The sequence below is a fragment of the Notolepis coatsorum genome, assembly GCF_963971535.1.
Source record: "Notolepis coatsorum genome assembly, chromosome: 11".
Lineage (NCBI taxonomy): Eukaryota > Metazoa > Chordata > Actinopteri > Aulopiformes > Paralepididae > Notolepis > Notolepis coatsorum.
In genome coordinates this window covers 115,906,873-115,934,596 of record NC_140175.1, presented here as the reverse complement: position 1 = coordinate 115,934,596, position 27,724 = coordinate 115,906,873, and the positions used below count along the sequence as shown (strand labels likewise).

The window sequence follows — 27,724 nt, the reverse complement described above, 5'->3', positions numbered from 1 at the left end:
TATTATAACATCCGTTGAAGTAAAATCATTATGCCTCCAGTCGTTTAGTCCTTCTGCGGAGCTAAAAGCTAAACGTCGGCCGCGGCGAGCTGCCATTGTTATTGTCATTGAGCTCTCCAATGGCGGAAGTAAAAAATAAATACGCGCTTTCCGATTGGTGCTAAGAACAGCAGGGCGGGTGCAAGCGATGTGACGTAATTGGCAGACGCGACTGTCAATCAAAATGATTCTGTTTGCCGACTGAATGAATGAGAACGTTATTAAAAGATTGCAGCATGGGTACAAATAATACAGTACAGCTCAATACAACAACAGTCAACAGCGGACTGGAGGATGCAGACCAGAGAAAGACTTTCGTCTTGTTTACATCAGGGTCCCCCATTTTCAATTCATCATATTTCATATCTAAATCATATAATATCTCATTGCTAAATATATGCAATATATAATCTAATAATCCAATAATCTAAATCTAATATATAATATAAAAATGCTAAATGCATGGGTATTTTATTTTGTCTTTAATGTTAGCTTGCAAACTCAAATACTGTCTTGGTAAGCCTCATAATGAATTTTGGGGAAAAAAAGAAAAACATCGTGATGTGTATCGTGTATCGCCGAAAGGTCAGAAAATATCGTGATATCATATTTAGGCCATATCGCCCAGCCCTACCTCATCGCCGGATCCCACGCCTCGCCGCCGAGACCGGTCCTCCCCTCTCCAGGCCTCGGTTCCCATCCCCACCCCCCCCTCTCCGGGCTGCTATACCCCTCCTGGGTTTTTTGCTCAGGCTCCCGGCCCCAGGTCTCCGGGTCCTCTCCCTGGGTTCATTCCGGGGTCCCGGCTTCCTCCTTCGCCTGTGTCCGTTATAGAATTAATTTCTAATTGTTTGTTATCCTGGGCTCTTCCTTCCCTTGTTTGATTTCGTCCTCCTGTCTGATTGTTGTATGTGTTTAAGCCTTTTGTGTCCAAGTTGAGTTTTCCTAGTGTGTTCTTATTTTTGGCGTTTCTGTATTAGGGCGCTTTCACATATAGTTTTGGTGGACTCGGTGCGGACTCGGTGCGGTTCGGGGGGTGAAGTTGCAACATTGTTGCATTCTTCATTTGGTTCGTCTGCATTCACATTGCAATTAGTCAAGTGCACCAAACTTTCTGAACAATGCCACGCGGTCGAAAAGGGCGCTCGTCTATTGGACACATCTATTTGCGAGCCCTAACGTGTGTGCGCGCGCGTGTGTGTGTGACTGCAAGCCCCCGCGTCCCGCATATTGAGAAGATGTCCCTCTTTTCGAAGCAAAAAAAAAACATGTGTCTAAAAGCCCCTCCCGACAGTAAACGTAGCAACCCGCCTCTTGTCCACACACATTGCTCTGCTCGTGACGCTACCTCATATCGCAGATCTGATTGGTTAGGTAGTAATTTAGCACTCTGCTCGTGAGATTGTGTGTTTGGTCCGCACCAGAGTTCGACTGAGCATTCACACCACCCAAAAAAAAGCGGACTATCCGAGAAAACGAACTCTGGTCTGATAGTCCGGACCAAACAGCTCTGGTGTGAAAACACCCTTATTGTCTGGGCTCGCCAGCTGTTAGTAATTCAATCAAGGGTAGTATTTAAGTGTGGTCTGCCCTCACTTCATTGTGGAGTCATTGTCTCCTGTACCCTCATTGTACCCTCACTTACTGCGTGTTCCTTTGCCCTTCATGTTTCCCCTTGCCTTGTTTCATGTTCGTCTGTGCTGTAAGTAGTTTATATCCCGTTTTCGTTCATCCCTTCAGTGTTGTTTTGTATTATTTTGTCGTCCTAGTAAACTTATTTTGATTTCCACGTATCCTGCCGTCTCTGCCTCCTCTTTATGCTTCCGTGATTTCCTGGCTGTTGCTAAAGAAGAAGGGAACTAGCCTTTGAGACCGAAAGAAAGCATCGAATCAGTAAGTACATTAGGGCTGACCTTCGAAGCTTTTTTTGGCAATCGAAGCTTCGGGGCCGAGCTTCGATTTTAATTCGAAGCTTCAATTTTTTTTTTTTTATATCTTTTTTTTTAAATATTTTATTTTATTTTTTATTATTTTTTAATGTTGTGGGACTTGTAAAGCATGTTGGTAAACTATGTTGTTTTTAAATGTGCTGTTGTCGTTTGAACAACTTCAGATTTCATGGGAACTTTCAATCCCCCAAATTAAGAATGTTTAAGATGAATGAAGTAAGATTTTGATTATTTGAAATATGGCCTGTGTAGACTAAACTATGCACAGAATTATGTCAGTCTACAAGGTCCGGATTCTACATGGTCCGGCAATGTAGACTCCACTACAGACCAATTATCAGTGAATGTTCATGCATTTTTTAGAAGGGCTACTTCCACAAAAAAACAAAGAACTCACCAAAACATCTCAGTAGCACCTTATCTAAATGTTCTGTTTCATATATGGAGATTCATATTTATTTATGTATTGCATGCATTTCTACATTTTATCTCCTATTTTGTTTATTCATCCCAGTATCTTTCTTTCTTATGTGTGGAATTCTACAAGGCATGTAGGTGTATGTGTTTGAGGATGATATCCTTCAAACAGGCAATAGTGATGATATAATTTGGACAGTGCTGAGCTGGGTTACTTTCCTCCAGTGTATTTGTCCCCCGGCCCCACCCAATGGCCCCATCTCGGAGAGTTTTTCCAAAATCGTATGACATGGGTACCTGCTTCGGTGTCATCCCTTTGTGGATTGTATTGTATCGAAAACGTATGCTTGAGCCATATATGTTTGTGTATTAGGTTCACTTTGGCGTTAGTAGAGTAGTATGGCCAGAACTATTTGGTGGGTGGCTATCACTCAAAGCATTCTGCTAGTATGGGCGGAGCCCATCCAAAAATAGCCTGAAATCCTGAGGCTGGAAAATTATGCTTTTGAGTACTTGATAAGAAATATAAAACAATGCATTTAAAAAAAAAAAAAAAAAAAAACGTACAGATGTGTTCAATAGACTCTCAGGAATTGTGTAAAGTTGCCCAAATAGTGCTAGGAATAGCAATGCATGTCCTCTTTAACAATTGTTTGTATTGAGCCGTACTTTATTGTACCCATTCTGCAATCTGTTAAAGTTTTCAATCAATCAAGTCTATAATACAGTTGGGCTGGAGCTTTATGTGGCAGCAGTAGACTTGATTGATTGTTTGATTGAAAACTTTATTAACAGATTGCAGAATGGGTACAATACAGTACAGCTCAATACACACAATTGTTAAGGGGATGCAGACCAGAGAAAGACTTTCGTCTTGTTTACATCAGGGTCCCCCATTTTCAATTCATCAGGACATATATGACATACATGACATACAGATAGTCAGTACTGCTACATCTATACATTTATGACATACCAGATTTGCAAATACAGTACTGTTTGTGATACAGAAGGAGTCAGGAAAAGGGAGTATATACATTTGACGTAGAAACTGTACATTGGAGGAGGTTGGGTGGGGGGGGTTGGGTACACTGGGATATTGACAACCATACTGGGTAATCTACATTGGAGGTGGTTGGGGGGGGGGGCACACTGTATAAACAAGCAAAACTGTACATTGAGGGGGGGGGGGGGGGACACTGTACAAACAAACAAAATTGTACATTGGACTATTGACAACCATACTAGGTAAATGACTGTACATTGGAGGGGGTTGGGTTAGGATATTTACAGGGGCCAGTGTTGAATTGCAGTCTCCCGTAGGTGTCCCTTGAGAGAGGTTTTGAAAGTGGGTAGTGATCCACATTCCTTTACAGCTTTGGGTAGGGCGTTCCACATTGATGTGGCATAATTGCGAAACGTGTTTAGTCCCTTATTTGAGCCGAATCTGGGTTTAACATGATTTGTGGAGCTCCCTCTGGTGTTGTGATCGTGGTATTCACTGACCTTTGGGAAGTATTTTGACATGTACATGGGTACCTTGGTCGTGTAGTGTATCTTGTAGACCAGGCCCATTGCAAGTTGCTGTACTCTGTCGTCTACTCTAAGCCATCCTAGGTTGTCAAAGTGGGCAGGGGTGAGGTGGGTTCTAGGAGTAAGGTCAAGCAGTAGTCTGACCAGTTTGTTTTGAGATGTTTGTAATTTTGTTTTTAGCGCCTTTGAGGTGCTTTGGTACCATGAGGTGCAAGCATAGTCGTAGACTGAGAGTTGGAGCTTTATGTGGCAGCAAGAGACTGAGAGTTGGAGCTTTATGTGGCAGCAGTAGACTGAGAGTTGGAGCTTTATGTGGCAGCAGTAGACTGAGAGTTGGAGCTTTATGTGGCAGCAGTAGACTGAGAGTTGGGCTGGAGCTTTATGTGGCAGCAGTAGACTGAGAGTTGGGCTGGAGCTTTATGTGGCAGCAGTAGACTGAGAGTTGGAGCTTTATGTGGCAGCAGTAGACTGAGAGTTGGGCTGGAGCTTTATGTGGCAGCAGTAGACTGAGAGTTGGAGCTTTATGTGGCAGCAGTAGACTGAGAGTTGGGCTGGAGCTTTATGTGGCAGCAGTAGACTGAGAGTTGGAGCTTTATGTGGCAGCAAGAGACTGAGAGTTGGAGCTTTATGTGGCAGCAGTAGACTGAGAGTTGGAGCTTTATGTGGCAGCAGTAGACTGAGAGTTGGGCTGGAGCTTTATGTGGCAGCAGTAGACTGAGAGTTGGGCTGGAGCTTTATGTGGCAGCAGTAGACTGAGAGTTGGAGCTTTATGTGGCAGCAGTAGACTGAGAGTTGGGCTGGAGCTTTATGTGGCAGCAGTAGACTGAGAGTTGGAGCTTTATGTGGCAGCAGTAGACTGAGAGTTGGGCTGGAGCTTTATGTGGCAGCAGTAGACTGAGAGTTGGAGCTTTATGTGGCAGCAGTAGACTGAGAGTTGGGCTGGAGCTTTATGTGGCAGCAGTAGACTGAGAGTTGGAGCTTTATGTGGCAGCAAGAGACTGAGAGTTGGAGCTTTATGTGGCAGCAGTAGACTGAGAGTTGGAGCTTTATGTGGCAGCAGTAGACTGAGAGTTGGGCTGGAGCTTTATGTGGCAGCAGTAGACTGAGAGTTGGGCTGGAGCTTTATGTGGCAGCAGTAGACTGAGAGTTGGAGCTTTATGTGGCAGCAGTAGACTGAGAGTTGGGCTGGAGCTTTATGTGGCAGCAGTAGACTGAGAGTTGGAGCTTTATGTGGCAGCAGTAGACTGAGAGTTGGGCTGGAGCTTTATGTGGCAGCAGTAGACTGAGAGTTGGAGCTTTATGTGGCAGCAGTAGACTGAGAGTTGGGCTGGAGCTTTATGTGGCAGCAGTAGACTGAGAGTTGGGCTGCTCAAAAACGTGCCGGTCCCAATCTGGCAGGTCCTGGCACAAATTAAGTCCTGCATTTATGTAATCGGCTTTGAATAAAAGCTTGTCAACTAATTGGCCTACAGTTCTCATTTTTTTCCTCTTCATACTGTGATGTGATTGGTGGAGAGAAGCCTCTATATATGTCCTGGCTGACCAGTCAGTTCCAGACTTGGATCTACAGTATGGGCTCTCTGTGACCATCTGCATTTATCCTTGTAGCAAAACTCCAGTTCCAGTAGAAGACGTCCAAGATCACACCTACTAGAATGAAGGAGGAATCAGACCAGCAGGACCTCTGTAAGTCAGAACAAGACTTCCTACTGAAGAGACTTTAGTTTACTCTCCAGACCCAGAAGTAAATAAAGACTAGTATGTTGAGTTGTGTTTCCCTCTGTCCCAGATCCACACAGAGACCTACTGATTATTAAAGAAGAAGACCAGGACGCGCTAGAGCCGCCCAAGGAGACTTCCTTTGAGATGAAGGAGGAGCCCACAGACCACCAGGAGACCAGTATGTTGTTTCTTTCTCTTATCTTGATTTTGTCTTCTCTTTCCTCTGCTCCAGCATGTTTGTATGTCTCAGTCTTTGTCACCATTGCTTTCTCTCCTCTCATTCTTTAATTTGATCAAACTCTTGTTCACATTCAGCCTAACTCTTTGGAGCACTTTATTCTGGTATCTCTTTTATAAATGGAACACCTTTGTCCTGGTTCCCCTGCTGGATTGAATAGCAACCAGGAGGACTAAGCTGATAGAAGAGGTCCTAACTGTGATGTATTAAGCCTTAGCTAAAGGTGTTAGGGGTCAGTGGTCTTGTTTAAAGGGGAACTATCTTATAAATTACCTTTTCCAGTGTCTAGGGTCATTTTCTAGCTATGTGGACTTATAGTAATAGGATCTATGTCTCTAATTCTCGATTTGGCGCATTCTTCCAATTCTCCTCTCACAATAATGTCCCTCCCTCAAGTGAGTCATCTGAAAATTAGCGTATTCGGGACGTCAGATGGTGTGCATTTGCATAATAACACCCGCCCCCCTCTAGCTGCCAGCCGAGCGAGAGCGAGAGAACTGTAAACACTGCGTGTCTCCCCCTTCTCCCGTTCGAGGAAGTCCAACACCACGCTGCGTGTTTACACAGTTCTTTTTTTTTCTCTCTCTCTCTCTCTCTCTCTCTCTCTCTGGGAGACGCTGAGTTTTTTTCTTTCTCTGTCTCTCTCTCTCTCTCTCTGGGACAGGGCATGTGAGCGGATCGGCGCGGGTGAGAAATCCGCTCTTCGCTCTTTAAAGCTTGGTCCGCTCCGCTAATTGCTCATGTTGATCCCGCCGCCACACCGCTCAGCGCGCCGCCAGCGCTCAACTTCATTTTGGCATCAAGCGCTCCTCGCTCCACCCCGCTCAGCAGAAAAAAAATTACAGCGGGGGAAATAAAAGAAAGTGCTGTTTTCCTGAAATTGGCTAATTAAACACATCGGATTTCCTGAAGGCCTTCGTTTCGAGCATGCGTAAATTCTTGATTTCGTTATTTAAAATATCATAGAATAATGAAAACAGACAGACCCAGTTTAAATGTATCAACCGAATATGGTATTTTTTTTTATTTACCACTGCACCATGGGCAGGGCACCACCAAGACATTCAACGCAGTGACGGAAAAAACTAATTATGCACAGCCCTCGGCATATACAGTACCTTGTATTATCCGACGTAGCTAATTGAATTACACTGTAGGCCTATACCTTTTTGCATACTGTTAATAAAGTATTAAATCAACCAATCAATCTGAGGTAGAACATAATCACTGACAGTGACAGCCAGGGCAGCATAAGACGGATACAAAATTACGCATATGACATGAGCCTCAGAGGAGGCCGTAATAGGCCTAAGGCCTTGGCTTAGCCACTGAAGACAATTAATGCAACAGGCTTGTTATCAAACGAACTCAGGAAATCACATAGCTAATATGCCTATGAAATAAAAATATAACTTACTCGACATAACTGTCTACAAAGTGTCTCACAGTAAAACACAAACGAAAATGTGCAAGTTCCCTATAGCCTTTGAAAAACTCGAATACAATCAACCAATATAAAAGTGCTGTTGGATATGCTACATTTATATAAATGTATAAAATCTAAAACAGAGTGCTACATTCTTATGTATAAAATAAAAAATAATGGCCATTAACTTTAGGCAGGCCTATTGCATTTTGCAATAAAGTAGGATATTATAGGCTATTCGTTTTTGTCACTTTGTGCATTTTAAACAAAATAAAACAATGCTCATGTGCCTATATCTGCCATGCAGTGCCACGGCAGCTACATTATCTTTGAGTTCACTTTCAAGAACACGAGTTTAGCCAATGTCTGAGGCTTCAAACTCATGCGGTGATTTCTTGACATCAAACCAGCAGCGGAAAACACCCTCTCTGCGCTCGCAGAGCCACTGGGAATACTGAACACTTTGCGGGCAACTTTACTCAGGCGTGGAAGGGACTTGGAATTTTGTTTCCAAAATGCAATGACATCTTTGACATCGTCAGGGTTTGATCTTGGGGACGAGAGGTAGGTTTCAACTTCAGTTTTCGCATTGCCTCCTCCCGTGGGCTGATTCTCTGAGAAGTATGATCCAAATATACGAGGCCTCTTGATTTCTTCGGGCACGTCAGATTCTCCGCCGTCGGACTCGGGTTGACCTGCTGCGTCTCCAGCACTAGCGACTGCTGCGGTCATCTCCTCTGTTTCTTTGACGAGGAGGTCGCGTATTTCTCCAAGTTTATTACAAACCAACTCATCACGGATTATCCACTCTGTTTTGAAACGAGGATCTAACAGCGACGCGAAGAGGAGGTGTTTATCATCATAGTACATTCTGAAGCGAGTGGACACGTTATTAGACAGTGTTTCCGCGAAAGAAGCTATTCCTAATGGAAGGGCAGCGTTGTTGTTGACAAGCAGGGATTTGAGCTCGCCTACAGCCGGGAGAATCATGCCCAAATTCCCAAGCTCCCGTTGCATGTTGTCTGTGAGGTCAGCCAGCGGTGACAATACTTCAACAAGGTGATTGAGCCGACGCACGTCATTAAGTGTGAGAATAGCGGCAGTGGTTTTAAGTTTGCTCTGCCACAATGCATCTTTTTTGAATAGCTTTAGGACAGACTCCACCATGCGCAGCTGGCTGCTCCATCGCGTCGGGCAAGCAGTGGTGGGTCGTACACCCAGAGAGTCAGTTTCCTCCGTGTTCAGACAACTCTTACGCACACTTTTCACTAGCTTTCCCACTTTAACTAGCAGGCGATTGATATCATCATGCTCGTTAACTGCGTCTTTGATAGCTAACTGAAGCAGATGAATTGGGCATCGCAGGTGTAAACTTGATACGGTGAAGTACTGGTTTACCATAGCCTCTACAGTATTAGTGACCACGTCCACTTGGTTTTGCGAGAGCGCAGGTTCCTCCTCCGCTATTTCCTCCCCTTCCTCCACCACCAGTGCCACTTCATCATCATCATCTTTCTCCTCTTCTCCTTCAGCGTCAGGCAGGATGTTAAATGCCTTGACCATGTTGCTGGCACTGTCTGTCACCACACGAATCACGCGTTGATGAATGTTCCAATTTTTCAGCACACTTTCATACTTTTGATATATGCGATCTGCAGTGTGAGACCCTGTTATGTGCTCACAGCCTAACAGAACCGTGTGGCCCTTGAACGTCCCGTCGATAAAACTTGCCACAATAGCAAGGAAACTGTGGCCTCTTCTACTTGTCCAAATATCAGATGCAAGAACGAACCCTTCACCCATTCCTATGAGCTCTCGTAGTTTGACTTCCATCTCTTGTATGGCATGTGGCATAAGTGTGTCCCGGACAGTATTGTAGCAGGGCGGGGTGTAACCTGGTTGGGCCATGCCGGCAAAATGTCTCATACCTTCACGTTCTCCTTTACTTAAGGGGTCGTAATCCATGGATATCATTTAAAAAAACGCTTCATCCAGCTCCCTTTTTCTTTCACGTGTCACGTTAGGTGCCTTTTTTCCAGTGAGGAAATTGTGCAGCGAGTCACGCTGTGTCTCTTTTTGTTGCTGTTGCGTCTGGGCATCTAAAACAAATAATAAATGCATGAATGAATGAATGAATGAATGAATGAATGAATGAATGAAAACTTTATTTAACAGATTGCAGAATGGGTACAATACAGTACGGCTCAATACATACAATTGTTAAGGGGATGCAGACCTGAGAAAGACGTTTGTCTTGTTTCCATCAGGGTCCCCCATTTTCAATTCATATAGACATATATGACATACATGACATACAGATAGTCAGTACTGCTACATCTATACATTTATGACATACCAGATTTGCAAATACAGTACTGTTTGTGATACAGAAGGAGTCAAGAAAAGGGAGTATATACATTTGACGTAGAAACTGTACATTGGAGGTTGGGTGGGGGGGGTTGGGTACATTGGGATATTGACAACCATACTGGGTAATTTACATTGGAGGTGGTTGGGGGGGGGGGGGGGGGGCGGGGGGCACACTGTATAAACAAGTAACACTGTACATTGAGGGGGGGGGGGAGGAGACACTGTACAAACAAACACAATTGTACATTGAACTATTGACAAAACCATACTAGGTAAATGACTGTACATTGGAGGGGGTTGGAATGATTGGGTTAGGATATTTACAGGGGCCAGTGTTGAATTGCAGTCTCCCGTAGGTGTCCCTTGAGAGAGGTTTTGAAAGTGGGTAGTGATCCACATTCCTTTACAGCTTTGGGTAGGGCGTTCCACATTGATGTGGCATAATTGCGAAACGTGTTTAGTCCCTTATTTGAGCCGAATCTGGGTTTGACATGATTTGTGGAGCTCCCTCTGGTGTTGTGATCGTGGTATTCACTGACCTTTGGGAAGTATTTTGACATGTACATGGGTACCTTGGTCGTGTAGTGTATCTTGTAGACCAGGCCCATTGCAAGTTGTTGTACTCTGTCGTCTACTCTAAGCCATCCTAGGTTGTCGAAGTGGGCAGGGGTGAGGTGGGTTCTAGGAGTAAGGTCAAGCAGTAGTCTGACCAGTTTGTTTTGAGATGTTTGTAATTTTGTTTTTAGCGCCTTTGAGGTGCTTTGGTACCATGAGGTGCAAGCATAGTCGTAGTACCCCTGAATGAGTGCTCCTGCCAGAGTCTTCAGGGTGTTCTTGTTTACCAGAGAGGAGATCCGGTACAAGAATCGAGTTCGTTGGTTGACTTTTTTTATTACATTGGATGCCATTTTGTCACAGGAGAGATTAGCCTCTAGGATGGACCCCAGGTAGGTAATTTCATCTTTCCTTGTGACAATATTGTCACCCACTGTAACTGAGAAGCCGTCGGTCTTGCTGAGTTTGTTATTTGAACCGAAGAGAATGGACTCTGTTTTGCCCATGTGTAATGATAGTTTGTTATCAGCGAGCCATATGCAGATTCTGCCTAGTTCCGAGCTGAGGGTTTTTTCAACCTGTAACTTGTTCTTGTCAGAGACCATGCTTTATATTAGGTCTACAATACATTAAGCTGTAATAAGGCTACCAATTTCAAAATGGCTAATAATGACGAGTAACAAACCTTTGGATTTCTTCTCATTATGTTCGCGAAATATGTGGTCATGCTTCCTCCCAATGTGTCTCTTTAGATTCCAAGAAGAATCTCTTCCGACGGTAATATAGTCTGCACATTCTGTCTCCTCACCATCATCGTTAGTTGTTTTCACGATACATTTGAACTTATTATCTGTTACTTTTTTAAAATATTTAGCAAACACGGCCATGCTTTCACGTTGTGGGATTTCTTGTAAGCACATGCAGGTCTGTTTACAGGACGGACACTGAGGACAGGTGCATTGTGGACCGGTGCCATCTGGTCTGGTCTGGTAGACGCCTCCCAGACCAGTGCCGTGCGCACTGAGGAGCGGACCTGAGCGGCTTGGAGCGGAGGAGAACTCTCGCTCCGGTCGTCGCGCCGACCCATTTTAAAACCCACTCCTCGCTCACGTCAAAACGGCCCGCTCCGCGCCCCGCGCCGCTCGCGCGCCGCGCCGCTCACATGGCCTGCTCTGGGAGACACGCTGTTTTTTTTCTCTCTCTCTCTCTCTCTGGGAGACACGCTGTTTTTCTCTCTCTCTCTCTCTCTCTCTCTCTCTCTCTCTCTCTCTCTCTCTCTCTCTGGGAGACACGCTGTTTCTTCTCTCTCTCTCTCTCTGGGAGACACGCTGTTTTTTCTCTCTCTCTCTCTGGGAGACACGCTGTTTTTTTCTCTCTTTCTCTCTCTGGGAGACACGCTGTTTTCTCTCTCTCTCTCTCTCTGGGAGACACGCTGTTTTTTCTCTCTCTCTCTCTCTCTCTCTCTCTCTCTCTGGGAGACACGCTGTTTTTTCTCTCTTTCTCTCTCTCTCTCTCTCTCTGGGAGACACGCTGTTTTTTCTCTCTCTCTCTCTGGGAGACACGCTGTTTTTTCTCTCTCTCTCTCTCTCTCTCTCTCTCTGGGAGACACGCTGTTTTTTCTCTCTCTCTCTCTCTCTCTCTCTCTCTCTCTCTCTCTCTGGGAGACACGCTGTTTTCTCTCTCTCACTCACTCACTCACTCACTCACTCACTCACTCACTCACTCACTCACTCACTCACTCACTCACTCACTCACTCAGTGGACTGACTGTCACTCAAAGTGCTTATGGGCGGAGCCAGGCCATAACCGCCTGAAATCCGGAGGCTGAAAAATGATGGTTTTGAGTACTTGATTAGAAATATAAACCAATGCATTTTTTTGAAAAAAAACGTACAGATGTCTTCAATAGACTAGGAATTGTGTAAAGTTGCCCAAATAGTGCTAGGAATAGTAAAAATAATTCCCCTTTAACTTAAATAAATGTAATGGAGGAAAAGGTTTGATTTTAAATAAAGTTCAGTATATAAATATAATAATTTGTCAAATAATACTGTAAATACTGGAGTATTTCCTTAGTTGCTGTCTCCCTCTGCCCCAGATCTACCTCCAACTTCCTATCAATCATGAAAGAAGAGACTCAGGACTCAATTACATCCTGTATTCGATTTTGAATTTAAAGATTTTTAAAAAATTACAGAAGAAATCAGAAAGTGAGCAAATACTTTGTCTGTCTCGCTCTGTTCCAGATCCACCCAGTGACCTAGTGATGATTAAAATAGAGGAGGTTCAGGACACGCTAGACCCCCCCATGGATATGTCCACTGGGCTGAAGGAGGAGCCCACAGACCAGCAGGAGACCAGTATGTTGTTTCTTTTTCTTGTCTTCTTTCTTTCTTTTTCTTAGACATCTTTTTAAGTCTCTAGATGTGAGGTTAAGAATTTACCTATGCGAATTCTTAAAAATGAATATGATAATTTTGATTCTGTCACCTATTGATTAAGGCTGTAGGGTAGACGTCTGCAGGGGCCTGACATGTCTGTCCCAGCCCGGCCCAAGCCTGTAGCATTCAGGCCCGGCCCTACCCTAGCCCGAAAAGTTAAGCAATTATTCGGCCCTAGCCCGACTTAAAGAAACACTCCAACATTTTGGGAAATTTGCTTATTTGCCATCTACCCTGGAGTTAGACAAGAAGATATATACCTTTTTCCTCTCTGTGCGTGTAGTAGGAGTAGGAAGACGTTGGGAACTAGGCTAATGGAGGAACCTACTTCCAGTGACTGATGCTAAGCTAGGCTAACGGTATGTAAGGTATATATCTTCTTGTCTAACTCCAGGGTATATGGCAAATAAGCAAATTTCCCAAAATGTTGGAGTGTCCCTTTAAGCCCGAGGCCAATATTACGATGTGATGACAGACATCACACACACACACACTACCTACATGCCCACAGACTAAAACATACGCTTATCCTATAACCATAGTTATATGAGTATAGCGAGTGCTCTGCACTCTAGTGGAAACCTATCCCTTATCAATCTAATACTGAATAATTTTCTTCACATGTACACACCCATCCGCCTGGCCACACCCACATCCGCTCCTCTACATAAGCGGGGTCGTGGCCATACTAACAGCTCCTTCCCAAGTCTTTCACCACCGAAGGCGAAGACCACGGGGTCCTCAGTGAGTCAGTGCAGAGCGCTCGCTATACTCATATAACTATGGTTATAGGATAACCGTATGTTATATATCGTATAGCTTATGCTCTGCACTCTAGTGGAACACAGGGGCTGAGCAGAGCGGCCTCCACAAAACCCGACCCCCTAGAGAGGTTGAGGTAGAGAAGGCTGACACGATTGGCAGACGTCATGAAAAGTGCGGGGGCACACTCGCAGGCAGACGGGGTCAAGCCCGGCCTAAACCCGATAGTCGACTCTGCTACCAACACACCGGGGAATCAACCACCCCCCTATGTTTAGTTTAACAGGAGGTGGTTGTTCCCTTAACCCCCCCAAGAAAAAACTCTGAAACACAACTGCGCGTATACACCGGCTATACAGGCAGTACAAGTGTTTCAGTTTTCAAGAAGGGGTTAACCCAGGCCAACGGGGCGACGAGAACGAGTTTGGACCTGGGCCCGGCAGACCGGGACGTACACAGGGATGCCAGAGGGGTACAATAGAACCACCTCGACAGCCCCCTCCCAGCCCCGCCAAGCAGGGGAAGGGAGGGGCGAAAAAGAATGGAGAAGGACCAGGCCCCTTAGCACAGCGCAAGGTACAACACAATATGGACCAAGCAACTGCGAAGGATAACTCGTGACGTAACCACGACACACACCTCCATAACATCAAACCCTGCGACGCCCGGGCCAACTCAGCATTTTCCCCCCGAAAAAGCACAAAGTCCTTCAGGGTACCGGAACAACAGATCTGCGCCCCGGCGGACAACGGGTTAACTGACCTGGTCCGGCGCGACTAGAACCAGTCCTGTGTCCTAATCACGCCACCATCCCCAGTCCTAAGAGGGGGGTAGGTACGCGTGTCGATCTAAAACATCACAGAGGGCGCCACCAAGACGGTCAGAACATGAACGCACCGTGCCCGGTGGCCCACCCCTTGGGCGTGAGACCCCTCCGCCAATGCTTTGATCTACTCCGTCATCTCCCCCCAGAGATGAGAGAGAGTTCGTCGAGACTAACCTAGTACACTGGCGCTCGGGAAGAGATAAAATCTCCATCCCAGTCGCTCTACAAAAAAAAACCCTGTCAACACTGCTCTGTATAAAAGAGAGGAGACAGGGAACCCCCAGAGAGACCTCCCACGTGAGTAATAATTGAAAAGATGTATGTAAACATTGAGCCACGTGACCAAAAGCTCAACACATAATGCAATAGAGAGCAGAGCAGAAAACAAAGTTTCCAATGCACCGCACAACTCAATCTTGACAACGACAGTGGTCCACAACATGGAGCCTGAAAAAAACTCACGGAAGCCTCATGACCAACGTGCCCAGTGACGTATTCTATGGCCGGGGAAATTCCGTGACCCACCTGCCCAAATATGACGTGGGACCAGGGAACCCCCCCCCCCCCCCGACCCTGTTGTGACGCGCTGACCCGACAGCGTGACAGGAAGACCGAAGAACAGGAGGTCCAACCCCCTGGCCAATCAGAAAAGGGGGGGGGGGTTACCACTTCACCCCCTTATACTTTACATTTACATTTAGTCATTTAGCTGACGCTTTTATCCAAAGCGACTTACAAGTTCTGTGCGACAAGACAGCAAGAAGGGTATAACTCTATCAGCTGAGTAACAATGTTCATCAAAGTGTTGCGTGTTACAGTGTAGGTTAGTTTATTAGGACAAGTGCATGACAGTAAGGTTAGTCGAGGTTCGATTTTTTTTTTATGACCCGATACCCCGGATACGATGAAACCAAACAAGCAGCGCATGATATCAGTTTACCTAGCATGCTACCTGAAAAGCGTATATCCACCAGGATAAACTCGTTTGTGAAAACGGGTTTTTATACAAGGCTTTAGGCTCATGTGCGAACACGTCACCCGTGTTTACATACTTCACCAAGTAAAGAGAAAACACAGACGTTTAAAGAGAGGGTCAAAGACCTCTGTACAAGCTACATATGTGATTACTTCTGTAGGCCAGGGCTATTCAACTGGCGGCCCGCGGGCCAGATCCGGCCCACGGGATGATTCTGACGGGCCCGCCAAAGATTACATGATAATAAAAAAAAAAAAAATTAAATTTTTTTTTTCTTTTTTTTTTCTTTTTTTTTCTTTTTTTTTTTTTTACTTTTTTCTTTTCATGTCAACGTTAACACGCACAATTGAGCCAAAAGTCACTCAATTAATGACAGATTTCATTGATAAATTGAGGGAAAACTTTGCAAGTCGATTTGATGAATTTTACATGTCCAGAGAATTGATGCATTTTGTGAGCAACCCATTTGCCAATGTAGCTGCTATTTCCACAAAAGGACAAGAGTTCCTTGCATCACTTCACATTGATGAAGGTCTCCTGCAACTTGAAATAATTGACATGAAAGCATCATCTGCTCTGAAGCAGGCACTTGAGAATGAATCCACCACAACATTTTGGATAAAGTGTATTCATGTCAAGACATTCCCCAAAATAAAAACGCTGGCAATATCTGTGCTAACAATGTTTGGCTCAACATACACCTGTGAATCCAGTTTCTCTCACATGAATGCCATTAAAACAAGCAACCATGCCTCCTTGACAAATGAGCATTTGCATCACTGTTTGCGGGTAGCCCTCACTTCGTATGAACCCTCTTTCTCTGCCATTGCCCAGTCAAAGAAGTGCAATCGCTCTCATTAGATGTGTGTATGTAGGCTAGGCCTGTCTGCCCCCCACCCCCCTGATGTTTGAGAGTTAAGAGTCGACAATAAGTGCTAATAAGATGCTGTGATTTGCTGTTGTTGCACAGACATGAAGCACTTTTTCATAAGCTCAGCTGCACTATAAATGTGTTTTTTTGTTCAAGTGTTGATGTTAGAATGTTCAGATGCACATCATGCACTTGTTTGTTTTTTATTTTATTTTTATATTGAAATGTTGAAGAGGAGATGTTGCAGTTGTTGCACAGTCATAAATGAAGCACTTTTTGCAGGAGATGTTGCAGATGTGGCACATAAATGAAGTACTTTTTTTGAAAAGTATACTACTTTTGCAATGTAGTTAAAGGGGAACTATCTTATAAATGGCCTTTTTCAGTGTTTAGCATTGTTTCCTAGCTATGTGGACTTATATTAATATGATCTATGTCTCTAATTCTCATATTGGCGCATTCTTCCAATTCTCCTCTCACAATATTCACCCTCACTGAACTGAGTCATCTGAAAATGTGCTGATTTGTGATGTCAGAGAGACACCACTGCATGATAATCAGCTGAGTTTCCACACAGTTCCCACTGTGGTTGGAGCCCAGGCTCAAAACGGCTTAAGATCTTGAGGTAGAAAAATGCTGTTTTTGAGTACTTGATTAGAAATACAAAACAATGAATAAAAAAAAAGAAATTACAGAGGTGTTCCATAAACCCACAGGAATTGTGTAAAAGTGGCCAAATAGTGAAAGAAATAGTAAAATAGTTCCCCTTTAAATAAAAGTTGTGAAAATGTGGTTGCGTGTTGTGTCAAGTGTACATATATTCATAGCACGGGGAGGCGCCGTGGCAGTCCGGCCCCTGGCCCCTTGGGTTTCTGACAATGTGGCCCCCTGAACAATTTAGTTGAATAGCCCTGCTGTAGGCTAACACTCTAACATGGTTGTGGACTCCGTGCCATGTTTCCCAAACGTAACAGAATACACACAACCCGCCCAGATTGGTTTTACCCTCAGATAAAAAAGGTAAAGTTCACTCTTACTACTGCAAGAAGAACAGTCTTCTTCATGATGAGGGAAGACAAGTCTTTCGACTGAGTGCTAGCCACAGGCCTTGCTAAGCACACATGTATAGCGACCAGAACACAATTTTCAAGAAAACTGTCCTACTCCCTAAGCAAGCACACAACCCCACAGCTAGGTGAGGGTTATACATCGTATCCCCAATATATAGTGAATAAACACATTTTGTAACAAAAAACAGTCCCTCACCAAAATCATATGTTGGGGGGGGGGGGGTAAACAGGGGAGTCACTAGCGGCGCCTTCCGCGTGCAGAGCGCTGTTTGCTCCCACAGGGAGCCGGCCCGGAGGAACAGTTCTGGGGAGCCTGGTCACGACGATCCCTACCGTTACCTCCGGGCGTGGTGCGGCTGGCTGCAGCGGACGAGGCACTCCCTTCACTCCTGGCCTTCTTCGCCGAAGGTCCAGCAGCGGCGGCGGTGGTGACGGAGGCAACGGTCGCGGTCCTCTGCCGGCGTTGCTTCTTCCGGACATCACCGGTGGCATCAGGTCGGGGGAAATGGGGTTGGAGCACAGAGCGCTCCTCCTCCATCTCTCTGCAGGCTGCCGTCATCTGCTGCATGGCCGACCCGAATAGCCCAGCATCGGAGAGGGGGGCCATGAGCAGCGGAATCCTCCTCTGTTCCGGCACCCGCGCCTGCTCCAGCCAAAGGTGGCGCTGGGAGAGAGTGGCCAGGGCGCGCTCCTTCCCCGCGGCTATCGCCTGCAGCTGGGTTAGGTGCAGGATGGCTCCAGCCGCCTGGGGCGTGAAGGTATTGTTGATGGTCATCCAATACCGACCCGCCCGCCATCAGCCCCGACATGTAGCGTGCTAGCTGCGCGATGTTGGAGGTCGCAGCTAGGCTCTGAGTCGCGGCGATGTACACCTGGTCACTCCAATTAGCCAACTGCCTAGCCGATTTCCCTTGGGGAACCGGCTTTTGCAACGGCTCCCACACCATTTCGGGACAAAGTATGGATGCCATCGGGCTATCAAGCCGAGTCATCCCGTCCTTTAGCCCCTCCTACTCTCCAGTGTGTGCAGAGGTGTCGGGTTTCGCTCTCTCTCTCTCTCTCTCTCTCTCTCTCTCTCTCTCTCTCTCTCTCTCTCTCTCTCTCTCTCTCTCTCTCCCACCCCCCCTATCTCTCTCTCTCTCTCTCTCTCAGTCCAAGCATGGCTTTGTCAGTATTCCAATGTACCCAACCCCCCCCCCCACCTCCAATGTACAGCCCCACCCAACCCCACCCCACCTACCCAACCTCCTCCAATGTACAGTTTCTATGTCAAATGTATGTCAGTATTCCAATGTACAGTGTGTCCCCCCCTACCCAACCCCCCCCCCCCCCCCCCCACCTCCAATGTACAGCCCCACCCCACCTACCCAACCTCCTCCAATGCACAGTTTCTATGTCAAATGTATATACACTCTTTTTCTGGATTTTTTTAGTATCACAAACAGTACTGTATTTGAAAATCTGTTATGTCATAAATGTAGCAGTACTGTCTATCTGTATGTCGTGTGTGTCATATGATGAATTGAAAATGGGGGACCCTGATCTACCAGTAGCAGACTGTGTGGGCTGACTCAAAGTGCTTATGGGCGGAGCCAGGCCATAACAGCCTGAAATCTTGAAGCTGGAAAATGATGGTTTTGAGTACTTGATTAGAAATATAAAACAATGCATTTTTTTGAAAAAAACCTTACAGATGTCTTCAATAGACTAACAGGAATTGTGTAAAGTTGCCCAAATAGTGCTAGGAATAGCAGTACATAGCCCCTTTAAAACAAATAAAAGATGCCCCTTGATCATCAAACAACAATGAATTTAATCAAATGCAAATCTAACTTTCACTAAATATCACTTTTTGTAAAATATTTTTTGAAATATTATTTTTTTGAAAATCGATTTTAATTTTTAAATCATCCTAAATCATGAATTCGAATTAATCGATAAAATAGATGAATCGCCCAGCCCTACTTTTATATATATATAATTATTATATTTCTTAAGTGAAGATTGGTGAAAGTTAGGTTTGCACTTCAATCCCAATGGGGAAATTCATCTTGGTTCAATAATTTGTGTCAAATAAAAACAAAGCTTATTTGAATGATTTCCTTGGCGTTTCTAGTTTTTAAGAGAAGAAAATCGATTAAAACCGTAAATCGAATGTGGTGTGGAAAAATCTGAGATTTTATTTTTAGGCCATATCGCCCAGTCAGTGGTCTTGTTTAACTTAAATAAATGTAATGGAGGAAAAGGAAGTATGTTTGATTTTAAATAAAGTTCAGTATATAAATATAATAATTTGTAAAATAATACTGTAAATACTGGAGTATTTCCTTAGTTGCTGTCTCCCTCTGCCCCAGATCTACCTCCAACTTCCTATCAATCATGAAAGAAGAGGCTCAGGACTCAATTACATCCTGTATTAGATTTTGTATAAAGATTAAATCTGTAATTACAGAAGAAATCAGAAAGTGGGCAAATACTTTTTCATGGCACTGTAAATACTTTTTCTGTCTCCCTCTGTTCCAGATCCACCCAGCGACCTACTGATGATTAAAATAGAGGAGGTTCAGGACACGCTAGACCCCCCCACGGATATGTCCACTGGGCTGAAGGAGGAGCCCACAGACCAGGAGACCAGTATGTTACTTTTCTTTTTCTTGTCATCTTTCTTTTCTCTTGTTGTCCATCCTCTGTTGCAGCATAGTTGTATGTCTCGGTGTCCACGGCTTTCCCTCCTCTTTCTTTCCATGAAGCCTCAATCTATTTGTTTTACCATAACATGACATTGACCTGCATTAACGTGACACCGATCTTCCCTTGCCGCCACCGCCATCTTGTGGTGAAACGATGGCAGAGACAGATGTGAAATTTGACGAGAGACTGGCGAGTGAAGTAAAAAAATACAGACATTTATACGACATGTCACTCCGGGACTATAAGGATTTTCAGAAAACCTGCAACTCCTGGAGGGAGATTGCCCATACATTGGGCAAGGATGTGGCCGTTTGCAGAGGGAAATGGAAGTACCTGAGGGACAGGCACGTACAATTATGAATTATGAATTGAAAATGGGGGACCCTGATGTAACCAAGACAAACGTCTTTCTCTGGTCTGCATCCCCTTACCAATTGTGTGTATTGACCCGTACTGTATTGTACCCATTCTGCAATCTGTTAAGTATCTGTTTTCGAATTAAAATAAAGTTTTCATTCATTCATTCATTCATTCATTCACACAGATTGGCCAAAGCCAAAAAAAAGATGAAGGGGAAAAGGGGGGATGGGGCGAGTGGAGTTGGCGTCCCCCCTATTTATTCACTGCTGTCATGGCTTGACGGTTTTATAAAAACCCGACAGACAGAGAAAATCTTTCCCAGTGAGGTAAGTGAGTTATTGGATACCTGGTTATCATTAGCAAAATCCCATTGAGTTAGCTTTTTTGATAGCTAGCCATCTTTTTAATTTAGTTGATATCCCATTTTACTTTATTCCACTTCTTTATTTTATTATCTTTAGCTTTTCTGAGTTAGCTAGCTATCTATTTATCCTATAGCTACATATCGCTGCTGGCGGGACAAAACCTCATAACTCCAAAAACCCAACTTTTCAGCAGATGAAAAAAACGAACACAGATTTGAGGTAGGGCTGGGCGATATGGCCAAAAATGATATCGCGATATATTTTGGCTATATCGCGATACACAATATATATCGCGATATTTTTACATTTCCTCTAAATCACTTAAAAATGCTTGATTTAACCCTTTGATGCATACAGTCATGCCAATATGGTGATTATAATAAGTCCCTGCAACATATGTTTGCATTATTAAACCTTGAAGATGCTTTAAAAAATAATTTAATGAAAATGTACTAAGAGTAGTCTACTGACACACTAATAAAAAAAATTATTTACATCTAAGACAATTTATATAAAAACTCTTGGGTGCCTTTTACACAGTACTGTGTTTTCTATCCACTTTAGCCAAACACACACACATATATATATATGTATATATATACACACCCTACTGTGAGAAAATAATAATCACACACAAAGGTATAATGGCTTATAGCAGACTTAATGATTTTAGAATATTTAAGATAATGAAATTAAATGTTTATATCATCAACTATCCAGTTAGTATTTATACTGTCTGTAACGTTTGGCTACTTTAAATCATTGAATGTAGAGAGAGAGCGAGAGAGAGAGAGAGAGAGGGGGCGAGAATGAACAAGAGAGCCAGCCCCCCCCCCCTCGGGGTTTGTTCTAGGTTCGCGTTTTTGATCGTCTAAGCTGCCGTAGGTGATAACGTCACACTCGAATGTAAACAGGAAGAGATGGAGATGGAGACACACGGAGATGGAACTTGAATGATATACAGAAACGAATAACTAATAAATATGAAGTTATGTTTAAACTGCTGTTGTCAAGCGTTGTCAATATAACCCACCCCATTTCCTCACGAATGGAACTAGTCTTGTGGAGTCCGCTTTGACCGTTTACCAGGGTTACCAGCTATCGCTAGTTAGCTTAGCATAATCCTAATGGATACCTTGGTTAGCAGCTACCGTTAGCTCATTGCTCGTGTCAATTAAATTACATGTTATTAAAAGTCCGCGCTGGTCTGTCTAATGAAATTACAACCGCAACATTATATCGCACTGTACAGCCCTGACTACACTAACGTTAGCCTATAGCTCCGCCGTCCCTTCTCGAGGAAAGCACTGCGAGTGTCTCTCGGCCGCGGGCGGCGCCATATAGACTAAATACTCGATGTTCGCGATATAGTACAGTACTACATCTCGGGTAGAACACTCCGCGATACATCGAGTATACTCGATATATCGCCCACCCCTAATTTGAGGGCGAATAGAGTTACGAGGTTTAGACAGATGATTGGTTTAATGCTTTCCCATTGTGTAGACTTTGTAAAACCACACACACATGGAGGATGATCTACTGAGTTGATAAACAAAAAAAAAAAAAAAAATGGAGTTAGGAGGTTTTGTCCCGCCAGCAGCGATATGCTCCAGTAGTTTTACTTTTAATGGAAATCAATATGTTATGCTTTACAATTAAAATGTCCACATCATTATTTTAAACCAATGTGTCACCCTGATATTAGGTTGCCAATTGCAGTTCAAATTGGCCTCCAAGCAGCACCAGCAACACCTGCAGCGCCCCAAGGACCAGCGCCCCAAGGACCAGCACCCCAAGGTGGAAGAGGCAAAGAGGGGAAGATGATGGAATAAGGTTGAGGCTGGAGGCCCTTGACCAGCGCAGAGCTGAGAGAGAGGAAAGGATGGACTCAGCTGAAGGCCGTTTCGCTGCCATGGTGACGGATATGTTGCAACGTCTACCACTTGGAGTTAGGGCACATGCACAATTAAAGATCCATGAGATGCTGTACAACCTGGAGCTTGAGCACACCGACACTCAGACCTGGCTGTCAATGTAAATATCTTTTTAAAGATTTGTTGATTGTTGATGATTTGTTATGTTATATTGTTATATTGTTATGTTATATTGTTATAAATATGTTACTACAAATCTTTAAATACATTTTATAAGTGACTGAAAAATAAGCTTTCTTAAATTTTCTTTTTCAACAACAAACACAACATTGAATAACAACAATAACGATAATGTAGATAGATAATATAGAACACAGCAGGGTAGAACATATCCTAGCATATTACAAAAACCTAGGGGTCCGCAAAGACGACTTCAAACTTGAAATGGTAAAAGCTGGGATATTTGATTAAACACCTGCTATCAGAAGAATACAGTCAGAAAAAAAGTTTTTACTTTTACTTTTTAGTACTTAAGTACATTTAAAAGTAGAAACTTTTTGACTTTTACTCAAGTGTGTTTTTAGTCAGATACTCTGAGTTTTACTCGAGTAAGATTTTGAGACTGTACCCATACTTTCACTTAAATATAATTTCTGGGTACTTTTTACACCCCTGTGTATAAGTAGGTATATAGAAGGATTATGCAGGTATATATACATATTAGGGCTGACCCCGATTAGTCGACCAATCGATCGAAAGGAGCCGTAGTTGACTGCCAACCTCGAATAGTCGAATGAATTTATTTTTATTTTTTAAATGTATCATTCTTTCCAAAAGCAAAGAGGCCTAGAAGCGTGGCTAACACTCTAAGCAGGTCCTAAATTATTATTATTATATTATAATTATTATTATTATAATACCAGAGCTAACTGCCACACAACCTATCCATAAAACAGGGACACGTCCCCAAAGACTACAAAATTGCGAGAGTGACCCACTGAGCACTCATTCAAGGGTACTACGACTATGCTTGCACCTCATGGTACCAAAACACCTCAAAGGCTACAAGATTACAAACATCACAAAACATTACAGAACTCCCCCCCCCCCCCCCCTTTAACTCTATCAACCATGCCCCCCCCCCCCCCCCCCCCTTCTAATCCATAAGAAGGAAGCAAGCCTTCACAAGCCTCATAATCTGCCTCTTATAGTGGCAGTTTGCCATGGCACAAGACCATGAGGCGATGAGAAGAAGTCCCACAGGTTGTTCCTCACACCATGTGCTGTTCGGGTAGCTCTGGGCCTTCTGATGTGAGCTTGAGTGTCAAGGGGGCCATCCTGTCCAGCTACCTGCCTGCAGGGATGGGAAAACGAGAACTGGAATTGTTAATCAGAATCACTACTCAGTGACAGGGGGGGGGGGGGGTTATTGTGTTGTAGAAGGTGATACTCTGTGTACAGTGTGTGTGTAATCACCTGGCAGGATGTCTCCCGATGGAGTTGTAGTGTCTACGTAATTCGGGGGGATGTACTGGCAATGGTCATCGGTGTAGGTCAGCCAGTTGTGTAGCGCTACACACGCTTTCACCACATGGACCGTCTTGGAGGATGAAACTCTATGGGGCGGCCAAGGATCCGCCATCTGGCTGACATTATTCCAAAAGTATTCTCAATAATTCTCCGAGCCCTGCTGTGATGGTAGTTGTAAACCTGGTCCAGTTCTCCGAGATGGACTGGGGACCTCTGTACCAGGCAGGACATCGGGTGGACTGGGGACCTCAGTACCAGGCAGGACATCGGGTGGACTGGGGACCTCAGTACCAGGCAGGACATCATGAGGACTGGGGACCTCAGTACCAGGCAGGACATTGGGTGGTGACCTCTGTACCAGGCAGGACATCGGGTGGCGGTATAGTCAGTGTGCCACTCAGGAGTTTCTGCCCAAACTCACTCTCCTGAAAGACGCCACCGTCACTCTGACGCCCATATGCTCCCACATCGACCATCGTGAAACGATAATGGGCATCACACACAGCCAGGAGGACAAGGGAGTGAGTCTCCTTATAATTAAAAAAATCACTCCCAGCTTTGGGAGGGCAACGAATTTGGATATGTTTTCCATCTACAGCTCCTGATCAATTAGAATAGATAGAATTGTTAATAGATTAGACAGACAGACAGACACAGACAAACTGACAGATATATTTGTTAGTAGACAGACAGACAAATGGATAGATAGTATAACAACGGACCCAAAAGGAGAGGATAATCCCAGAGTCACCAGAAATCGTCGTATCTGCTCGGCTCAACAGCACACAGCAGTAGCGTCTGGAACACGGACATTGCAACATAGCAAGGCTAGTGTGCCTATTTCGCGACCCAAAACAAATCCCTGCTGTTTTATTCCGCAACGGGTCAAATGCATCTAACATGCTTTGCAATCCTCGCCATTCTTTTATGACCACGTCGTGTTAAAGACCAAAATTAACTCATTCTGCGCCACGGGTCGGGGCGCCAGAGGGCGCTATTACGCCAGCGCTGTAAGTCAATGGGGCGCTTTGTTCACTTGCGAGTGCTTAAAATATATCTTATATTCTCCCTTCTGTGTGTGTGTGTTTGAAAAGATCAGATGAAGTCAGACGAGTATATTATATTGATAGTAAATGTACTGAGGGTGGACAGATAATGTTGATATTTAAACATAACATAATAAATGTATTCATGATCATCATGAAACAATTGCAGGAACGGTTTGGGAGAGGAAGGGGTTTTAGGTTGCGTGTTGTGAGTTTAAAGCTCAATATATCAAAACGTGGCACTTTACAGTGAACAGGAGGTCTATTTGTATTAAAAACAATAGATTGTTTTTCATTTAAATGTCTGGAAGAGCTAAATAAATTTTTTCAAATTATATTTGTGTTACCTTTTTTGAGTTGGATCTAAATGTAACTGATTGTGTTAAATGGGCTTATGATATTGTATCATATCGATTGCACGTATCGTATCGTGGCAGGTATCAGCAAATATCGTATCGTTGTCCAAAGAATCAATATCGTATCGTATCGTGATGAAACTGGTGATTCCCACCCCTAGTAGAGTCCATACACCCAACACCAAATCCCATAATTCCTTACACGTAACGTGTCTGGCTGTGTGACGTCAGCATGAAAATGACCGCTAAACATGACACTGCAACTAAATAACACAAATACAATAGGCACATTACTGACTGTTACAAATATAACACATTTTATACTTGTGCTACAAGATTTTGGCCTGTGCTAGAAAACTATCAACCTCTGTAGCACCAGTGCTATGTGCAAAAAAAGTTAACGTACAGCCCTGCCTTAAACGGATCTTTTTCAAGTTTTAATACTCTTATCAACATGAGAGTCAACAAATGCTTGCTTTATGCAGCCATTTAACACAAAAGGATGACTCTCATGAATTTGCATCAAATTCAAAACAGAGTGATGCTCAAAATAACTTAAAAAAAAAAAAAAAAATTAAAACAATGAATAAAGTGTGCATGAAATAATAGGGGGAAGAAAACGTTAGGAACTTGTTACATTCACCCACACAAGGGCTGAGGACTCGCACCCCCCCTCTCTGCCTCTCACACACACACACACACTCTCCCAGCTCTCTTTCTCTCTTGCCCCTTCCTCATCTCTCTCACCCCCCTCTCTCCCTCTCCCACCTCTCTTTCTCTCTTGCCCCTTCCTCATCTCTCTCTTTCTCTCACTCTCTCTCTTTCTCTCACACTGAGTCAGAAACTAACATAGTATCAATGAGAGTTTTTTTTTTTAAATGTTAATCTTGCGTTAAAAAAATAGTGGCGTTAAAATAATTGTGTGTTAGTTAACTTTGACAGCCTTAGTAGCAACACTTGTAAAACTGACTGAAACAAATTCCACAGTACAGTCTAGGGCTGCTCGATTATGACAAAATTCATAATCACGATTATTCTTATTGATATTGAAATCATGATTATTAAACACGATTACTTATTGATTTGAGAACATCACAGGGCTTGACAACTTACTTTTCATGTGACTGCTTGGAAAGACGGCTGAGGGAATAAACCCCATCGGGGGCTGGCATGCGTTAACACCCCATTATAGGAGGGGATGTAGATGGTACTGAGGCCAGCATGCTGGTCAGAGAGAAGAACTGTGGGCAAAAGGCTAGAGTTAAATGATCTAGGGCAAATGAAAGGAAATAATGGGAGACAGTTAACAGGGATTTGAAAATGGTGTTGGATGGACTTAAAGGAACAGTGGTAAATAAATTGGAAAAGGTGGGAGACATTATTTATGAATATTGTAACTGAGGGGTACAATTCCCTGACTGTATTGTTAGATATGATACTTACTACCACTACCTTTGTACTTAATATTCGGCCACCCAGTACTCGGCATAAATATATTATGATGAACACTGTCACGTAGATGAAACGGATCCAACACAAATGTACGAATTAGAAATAGGTCTTTATTTCTACACAGCGATGGTGTGTAGAGCAAGCACTTAATCAAATCAATCACATTTATGAATGGGAATTAGTATGCACTTTTATGGCAAGAGTATTCGTCGGTATATCAATAGAGAATGTCCAATCTCTGAAGGCGCAGGTGGTACATATACGACCTGGAATAGTTAAGGAATAATAGCAATGATACTTTAATGATTATAGAACTGGATACACTAGGGGGGAATTCCGGTCACTTGTAAGACAACTGGAGAAGGGGGGGGGGGGGGGGGGTAGAGTCTGGCTGTATCCGTCTGGCCGAGGGTATCCTGGGAGAACCCACGGTTGTGCGGCTCGGTGCCTCAGCGATCCTCGATCCACAGATGAAAGCAGTTGGACTCTCTGTGGGCCGGCTTCCTTCGGTCCACGATGGAGAGACGTGAAGCGACCTCGTCGTGTAGAGCGTCTCCTCACCTGTCGTCCTCTCCGGGGGGGGGTTTCCAACACACGGCAGTGTTGGTCTTTATCCATAGAATAATCACTGTATACAAAGCATAATCCGTGCCTGGGAAGGCGGGCTGTCGTCGGTAGAATAATCCGGTATGCAGGTCCACTCGCTCGTCGGCTCTGGGGCTCCTCGGGTGCAGCCTCACATGGGGTCGGCCACCCTGGATAAGCAGCCAGTTCTCTGCCCGAAACGATGGGGTACTGACTACGATAGTATTCTCACCGCACGAAGCACTACATATGAATAGACTATTATTA

At 44.1% G+C, this 27,724-nt stretch overlaps 1 protein-coding gene across 3 annotated transcripts in view; it reads left to right on the top strand.

The window, feature by feature from the left end:
- The window catches only part of LOC311236423 (uncharacterized protein), a 123,973-nt gene that overhangs the window by 54,943 nt on the left and 41,306 nt on the right, over positions 1 to 27,724 (top strand). Inside the window, exons 3-9 of one of the 3 annotated variants that reach the window (XM_084324103.1) lie at positions 5,547 to 5,624; positions 5,728 to 5,838; positions 12,496 to 12,609; positions 19,719 to 19,829; positions 20,047 to 20,230; positions 20,431 to 20,572; positions 22,320 to 22,648. In XM_084324103.1, coding sequence (XP_084180229.1) covers positions 5,594 to 5,624; positions 5,728 to 5,838; positions 12,496 to 12,609; positions 19,719 to 19,829; positions 20,047 to 20,230; positions 20,431 to 20,572; positions 22,320 to 22,648 — 1,022 coding nt within the window. In that variant the 5' untranslated portion in view covers positions 5,547 to 5,593. The remainder of the gene's footprint in view (positions 1 to 5,546; positions 5,625 to 5,727; positions 5,839 to 12,495; positions 12,610 to 19,718; positions 19,830 to 20,046; positions 20,231 to 20,430; positions 20,573 to 22,319; positions 22,649 to 27,724) is intronic. The other 2 variants (XM_084324104.1, XM_084324105.1) reach the window with 2 other exon arrangements.